The following is a 7,500-nucleotide window of genomic DNA, read 5'->3' as shown; positions in this document are numbered from 1 at the left end:
TTGGGAAATAAACCAATCATATTGCGAGAAAGTTATAGACAACGTGTTCTTCGTGTTATGATTTTGGTCACGCTCTGAAATAAAAACTCTCTTTGTCGTTGAATATTGAACAACAAATCGACAACGATATTCGTCATCACAGTGGTCAAATGCACAACATTTTGACAATGTTGGTTTTTGAGGAGAGGGGAAAACCGGAGTAGCCGAAGAAAAACCTCTTGGAGCTAGGTAGGCATTTCTTGGCAGGCGGACGCTTGTTCTGCTTCAAGATCTAAAGTTCGTAATGGGCCGCCATTTTGAAAGCACACAGCCGGTATTTTATACTCTCCTCTTCAGGCCTCTGTTAGTCCTGCTATCCAAGATGTCGGCCAATAGTTTTTACCAAAACAAAAATACGGGCCACATTGGTGGGAGGCGAGTACTCTCAATACTGCGCCATCCCTGTTTCCCACGTAAATTTGCTATTTTCTGCGGTTCGCAGATTAGCACTGTTTTCACGGTTCACTAAACAAGTGACAGTTACCACGGTAACGAGGCTAGTTCGTCGACAGCTAGGAGCACATGGTTTTGACAGTCTAATCGGGTGCAGCGGCCAGCTCCCTAAGTTTGCATGTACATTGATTGGTCCAGTGTCGTTTATTTCGGGTGGGGTATAGGGGAAACTAAGCTAGAAAATGTCACTCTTGAAGGGGATTTGAATCCATAAGCTCAGCCTTTAACCTTAAACCTTTGGGTCCCGGAAGTGATTGGCACGTAAATGATCCTCACAATTTCAATGAAATGCCATTCACACAGGTGTAAACCGTATTCATAAATGGCGACCAAGAAATTATTGTTTTGTCCTTGTGCTGATCATCCACACTAGCCTCACTTTGGAGCAAATATGCTCTTGAATTTTGTTCGTGGTAACGAGGCTAGTGAGGATGATTAGCATAAAGACAAAAGAATAATTACATAGCCGCCATTTATGAATACGGTCTATTGAGAACGAAGAGGATTATCAGCTTAATAAGAGGTGTGATCTTGACATAACACCAAATTCTCATGACTACCCATCAAAGAAAGCCATGTTGCAAGTTAGGAGAATGTGCGATTCGATCGTGTGAAGAAGGGGTCAAGGGTTCAAATCCCTGAAATTCTCTGATCAAAACGTATTAATATTTCTCTTACTCGGAGCAAAGTCTCCCGAGGAACTAGTTGCTTGTAGAGTGTAATTCCGGTACTGGACATGTTTATCAAGCTTCTTTATTGATCTCAAAGCTCACTCCAGAATTCCCTGCTTTCTTTCTATCGGCGAGTCAGTATGGAGAAATTGAATTACCTGTTTCAATTTAATTCCTTTTTTTTCTTAGAAGTATTCATGATATCGAGTGTCATTTTCCTATTTTTTATCACGAGTGTTTCTCTGAGTTTCTGGTACCTTTCTTGTGGATGACTCTGTGCTCAAACCTTGGGGGCATTGCTCTCCCAACAAATCCGTTAATTAACAAATTTCCTTGAAATATTGCTTTAGGGCATCTAGATAATGCGCTTGAAATGGAAATACCGCTTTTTACATTTCACTGAACACCATCTTACTGCACGACTTGTGTTGCACTACATTTCTTGAGAGGCTAACTAGCTCAAAAGCGAGAAAGGAAAATAACCGTCTATTTCTTCTGAATTTCTTTTCTCGATTTGTTACGATATCACTAACAAGACTCCTTCTTCAAATTATCGTTTATCTTTCAAAAGGAAATTACGGACCTCGCATTCGAAACATAATTTTTTGAAAGAAGAAATTTGAATAGTTTGTTAAATCTAAAACTCAAGCGAATTTAATTCTACCTGTTATTCTCAAGGAAGAGTTCCTACGAGTACCAGATTGACAGCCAGTTGTTTTTGAATGTTGTTTTATTTTCATCGTTAAAACAGAGGTGCACAGTCAACGAACTAGTGAATATTGTTTGATTTAAGATGCTTTAATGGTCAATAGAAAAGCCATGTTTTAGTAGTATTATTGGCGCTTTATTCCGTGCCGATTTGCCTAAAATCGAAATTAGTTTATGGCAGTTTTTTTTTAGACTTGTCAATGTTGCACAATGATATCCGCTGTATTTATCTTTTGCGCTCTTCTCTAGCGGACTAGTCCAACATGTCTTAATTCTTTGAAAGCTTAATTAAAGGCGAAAAACAAATTGAGAGCTCGTTTCCTTAATTCTCTATCCTAAAAACAAATATCTAGTGTTATTGAAAAGTGATACAAATATTTGTCAGCCTTAAGAGAGTGCCGGAGACATGCGAATATGTGCTGCACGCAAAGGTTAACCTCGAAACTACGTAGATCATAGTTTTCATCAACGATTGCAATATATAAACGAGGGACCTGTTTGCTTTGAGCATGCGCACGATTTTACAAAACAATCCCCCGTGCTTTAGATAAATTAGTTGCATGACAAAATCTTCCTTTTTTAAAGCTGTCATCCTTATCTGCATTTTAGCGTTGCAAAATAAAGATACAAAAGTTCCGTGAACGTGACTGGTGTGGACTCAGCTTGTTGAGTATTTTTTTCCCACTCTCTTCACACCAATTCCAACTATTGGCGATATTCTTACATCGATTTTCCAATGCAAATTTGCTCTTGTTGACTCATGTCCGGTTGCAATCTTTTTTTCAGATTAAGTTTAACATGCGAGGTTTATTATTATTTTACCACACAAACAGTTCTGCCAATGTGCTGAATTGAAATGTTTTTCTTAACATACAGTGATAATCACGCAAAAAGCCGGAAACACCAGCTATTCTTAACAACTGTATGAATAGAAACAAAGTTGAAAAAATCAAGGCTCTTGATGCTGCCAAAGACCCTTATTTCTTTCAGTTTTGGAGAAAATATCAATTCTTTTTCTGTCAAAGTTTGACAGTTTGTTTTTTCGTTTAATTTAAAACTTCTTCATTTTCTTTATTTATAACTATCACAGTTATAGTTAGTGACAAACAATTGGTTTTCTATCTAAATTTCTTATCATGTTGCCTAGTCGGTTTTATTGTTACTGACAGTCCTATTAAGTTAATTTATTTTCAACAAAAATTCAGTGAATCGAGATGTGCCCCGCGGCAGTAGCAACTGGTTGGACCATGCATGATGAGATTTGTTTTGTTCGTTTTCCGCCATTTTGTTTAAATACGAACATCTTTATTATAGTTTTCAATTCTGATTTCTCACAGGTCAGAAAACTAATTTTAGATGAATGAAGCATAGACAGTTCTTCCTCCCGCATCATTGCCGCTTATTTGATAGGTTCCAATATAATTGTATTTTTTAGTTTTTTTCCAGGCTCTTAATATGTTTTTCTCAAAAAGAGCTAAGCTAATTCAGAACCTTAATCCCTAAAAACAATGTTACTGATATGCAAAGCCCTGTATTTTCTAAGAACGACCGTTTCCGGGATAATTGTTGATCATTTCCACACATTCATTGGCTAATATAAATGTCATGTTAATGTGGTTCCAGAGATATTAAAAAATAGAAATTCAGTCCAGTGCGAACTTAGAACACTAATAAGTGAGTAAGGAATCTTTTTTTTTTCTTTGACGAAAAGAAAGACAAACTTAAACTTGTTAACCCCTTGATTAAGAAAATAACACAAACAGCGGTGATAAACATTGTATTCCAACGCATTTTTATAAAACTTGACGTTTCGTATGCTAGTCAACACACATTTGAAACGTCAAGTTTTATAAAAATGCGTTGGAATACAATGTTTATCACCGCTGTTTGTGTTATTTTCTTAATCAAGCTACGATGGCCTAAGAACAAGAGTTTATACGATATTGTTAACCCCTTTTCAGCAAAATGAATAAGAAAGAAAAAAATAAGTCAGTGGTTGCAAACTTAAGGTCACACGCTTTGTGTAATATATTTTCATGTCATACGTAGTGAAATCAAATCAGTTCATCAGAACATCCTTTGATAAGGGAGTAAATCCTTCTCTCCTCCTCCTTGGTTCTTTTTCCCTTTTCAAATCCACCGATCTATTTTGCCAGAAATTGCCCATTTCCATGGTAACATCAGAAAAGATGCTAAAAATAGTGGAGGATTTTCTGAAGAGAAAACTCGTTTTAATATTAGACTTACTTTCCGGTAATCAAGGAATACGACACATACGTCGAGGCTGAGGAAACTGTAATGTGTAGTTTGTTTACAATAGCTCCTTTATTTGCGGGTACTTCTTCAATTCGCATTTAGTAAATTTATTTTGAAATTAAAGTCATCAAGGAGGTACAATTAGAGTTTTTGCAAGGAATCACGATTGATTTTACACAGTTGAACTAAATCCAACCCCCCGAAAAACAACTGATCCGAACCGCTTATCTGTTGAAATCATTATAAACTCGTTGTCAAGAAGCTGGCTTTTGCTAACACACCACGAAGTAGAAACTCGATAATGTCAAAAACTTCCACATAAAAGACGATGTCCTTGTTTGATCAGGCAGGACAAGGCTGACCACTAGCAAAGCGTTTGTATCCCGACTGTCACATTGTACTTCGATTTTGCATGCAAAAGCACATATCTACGATCAATTAAGTCACTTTGGACGAGGAAACGGGAAACGTATGTTTCCTCTGGGAATGAAGTATAGCACAAAGTTATCGATGCGTGATAGACTGAATGGTGCAAGAAGTTCAGTTAAGTTTTCTTCGTTTTTGTTTTTAATTCAAATCACCTCCGCCTGAGTTGTATCCAAGAGGATTGTTTGTAAGTTTTTGTGAGGGCGTAGACTACCTTGGAGGTCACAATAGGAACTGCGAATTAGCAAACTTCTTGGTATTTATTTGTTTAATTGATATCTAACAAAGTGAAAGGACCGCAATTAAGCCGAGGGCTTATAATTTATAAGCCAACCGGTAAGAGTGGGTGCAACAGAGGGAGATCCATTCACTTGGCCCCGTCAGCAGATGCTTCAAAGCAAGTGGTGATAGAAGTTTATTTCTATCATTCCAATATATCAAGTTGCTACCAACACACAACAGAGTCAGGAGACCAACCAAGTTGCCCATGTAGAAAACTGAAAAGCATTTGCCACAGAGGGTTTGAGTTTGCTCTTTCAGGCAGGAGACAACCCGAGTAAGTGCAAGCGACGAAGAAACTCAAGGCGCCCTGTTGTAAAAATATCAGTAAGAAGTTAGAAGCGACGGCTTCTTCAACTCCGCTTAAACAAGAACGATAAAGCGAACGATGATAACTTCAGCAAAGATAACTTGCTAAAAGGTGTTCGTAATTGTGCCGATCTTTCTGAAGTTAAAATAATCCTTCCTCAGACATTGGATTGGTGATCGCACTACGCCGTTCAAATTGAGATCGGAGATGGAAAACGCGACACACCTGATCAACACAACGGCGACACCTGACTCTATCAACAAATCATACTTCAGTCCCGTTTATGACGGTCTTTTGATCGCTCTAAGCGTGTTCGTGGTCGGAATAAATTTGTTGGTGATTTTTCTGTTTGTGTATCGTGAATATCTACAGACGAAAACTAACAGCCTCTTGATCAGTCTTGCCGTGTCCGACCTCATGGCAGGCTTCCTCGGTATTCCCTTAACAGTAGTGTGTAATGCAGTGTTGGAGGATGGAGTGTGCATTGCAGCTGCGCTCATCTATCGATTTATCGCCGTTTCCACCATGTATCATATCTTCATAGTAACTCTGGAGAGATATATTTATGTCATGTATCCCATGAAGTACATTAATATCGTGACAGTACCCCGCTTGCTGATGGTCATAGCAAGCGTCTGGATCTTCTCTCTCTTCGCTTCGCTAATACAGCTTTCGTGGAATGATCCAAATACATTTTTTGTTAAGCGAGATCCTGAGTTACTGCAATACCATCTGGGCTACAACATTGCCGGTGCCCTGTTCTGCTTTTTTCTTCCTGCACTTTTCATGGCAATCACTTATGTCCGCATGTTCCTGGTTATTCACCGACAAATCAAAGAGATTCAAGGTCTGTACAACACACGCACAGCTGTCACAGCAAATCAAAGAGCTCCAATCGCCACAGAAGCGCGCTCCCTCTTCATCTTTGCTCTGATGCTGACAGTCTTCATATTGTGCTCGTTGTCGTTTTACATAACGGGCATCGTGTTTTTCTTTGTTCCAGTACCTTCAGCATTACCGACCGTGGCATTCATGGCGTTTGATTTCATCCGTTTCGCTTCGGCGTTTGTCAATCCTATTCTATACGCCTTTCTCAAGCGAGACTTCTCCCGCGCGCTTCGATCCCTCTGCAAAAGAGACGGCATTCAGCCTGGTGAATTAGCTTCCACTTCTTCCTCATCGCGTTTCCGCAATCTCACAATCAATTTCTCGCTGTCAAGATCATCGGACATGTACAGAGAAGGATGAACTACTCTAAACCCGGGTCAAATGGTCGGGGAGGTCAAGGGAAACGCGGCAATTCCGGCCCTTTGCGAACTGACACTTGCGGAAAAAAAAAGACAACTTCAACTATGAAGCTCTTTGGGGGTAAAGTGGCAAATAAAACGGGAGGACTTCATTATTTTACTTCATGGTTTGTAAACTGCAACATTTCTCAAACACGACCACACACAGTGGAGCGACTTAAAAAATTCTCATTCCTTCGGATAAAGGCAAGAATCTCCGACATTACGAAAATTGCAGAACCTGCACGAAAAATGAATGTAAATTTGCTTTGCAGGGTATTACGGCGGAGACGTAAATCTTTTCCTGCTTAATGTGGAAACCCAAAGGCGGTCATTAGATCAAATCACTTTTCTTTGTTTAGCTGACAGATGGAAAAAATTAGTTCGTCCAAAACTTGATTTATAGCATAAGCCCCGGTTCCTTTGTTGGAAATAGATAAACGATGTTTTTTTCCTTTTACGAATCAAAAGGAATAATTTGTTCTTGCCAAAGGCGAGATTATTTATAGAAATGATTTCAGTCTTTTTTTGTGTTTCACATTGTGTTCTCGAAACCCCAATGACGTGGATACACGAACTGAACACTTTATTCGGAAAAGGGGGGATTGAAACATTTCACTGCATTTAGAAAGCCAAGTCGTAAAATGTTTTATCCTTAAAAGCACTGTCCTCCTACGACAAACTTATTTAATACAAACGACTTCCCTTTAGCGTTTTCCGACTAAGATAAACAGGAAAACATTAACTGTTCTTTTCAATCGCCCAAAAAAGCCTTCGCACAGTTAACGGTGCTTTTTGCAGATTACTTTTCCTTTTATTTGTGTTTTTTTTTTCGTCTGAAATAATAATGTACACATGTAAAACGACACCACAATATGCTTCACAGGAAGCACTTTAGAAACTCTTTTTTTGGCGATTTATTCGAATGTCGATTTTGAATTGAAATGTCATGCCTCCTGATGTACTCTCGATTTTTCCTCACGATAAACTTTGTAGACATCAAAAACAAATTAGAAACTGAAGTATCGACGCTCAACGCGACATTGTTAGGAGTAAAAGACAGTCGGACAAA

The 7,500-nt window shown here is 38.7% G+C and overlaps 1 protein-coding gene across 1 annotated transcript in view; it reads left to right on the top strand.

The window, feature by feature from the left end:
* Nucleotides 1–4,206: 4,206 nt before the first annotated feature.
* The window catches only part of LOC137982654 (histamine H2 receptor-like), a 4,367-nt gene continuing 1,073 nt past the window's right edge, over nt 4,207–7,500 (top strand). The window contains exon 1 of the mRNA XM_068829783.1: nt 4,207–7,500. This exon is cut by the window's right edge and continues 1,073 nt beyond it. Coding sequence (XP_068685884.1) covers nt 5,350–6,390 — 1,041 coding nt within the window. The 5' untranslated portion in view covers nt 4,207–5,349 and the 3' untranslated portion in view covers nt 6,391–7,500.

The sequence above is a fragment of the Montipora foliosa genome, chromosome 13, assembly GCF_036669935.1.
Source record: "Montipora foliosa isolate CH-2021 chromosome 13, ASM3666993v2, whole genome shotgun sequence".
NCBI classification, from domain to species: domain Eukaryota; kingdom Metazoa; phylum Cnidaria; class Anthozoa; order Scleractinia; family Acroporidae; genus Montipora; species Montipora foliosa.
Note: the sequence above shows the minus strand (reverse complement) of the source record. Positions and strands in the feature narration are given on the sequence as shown.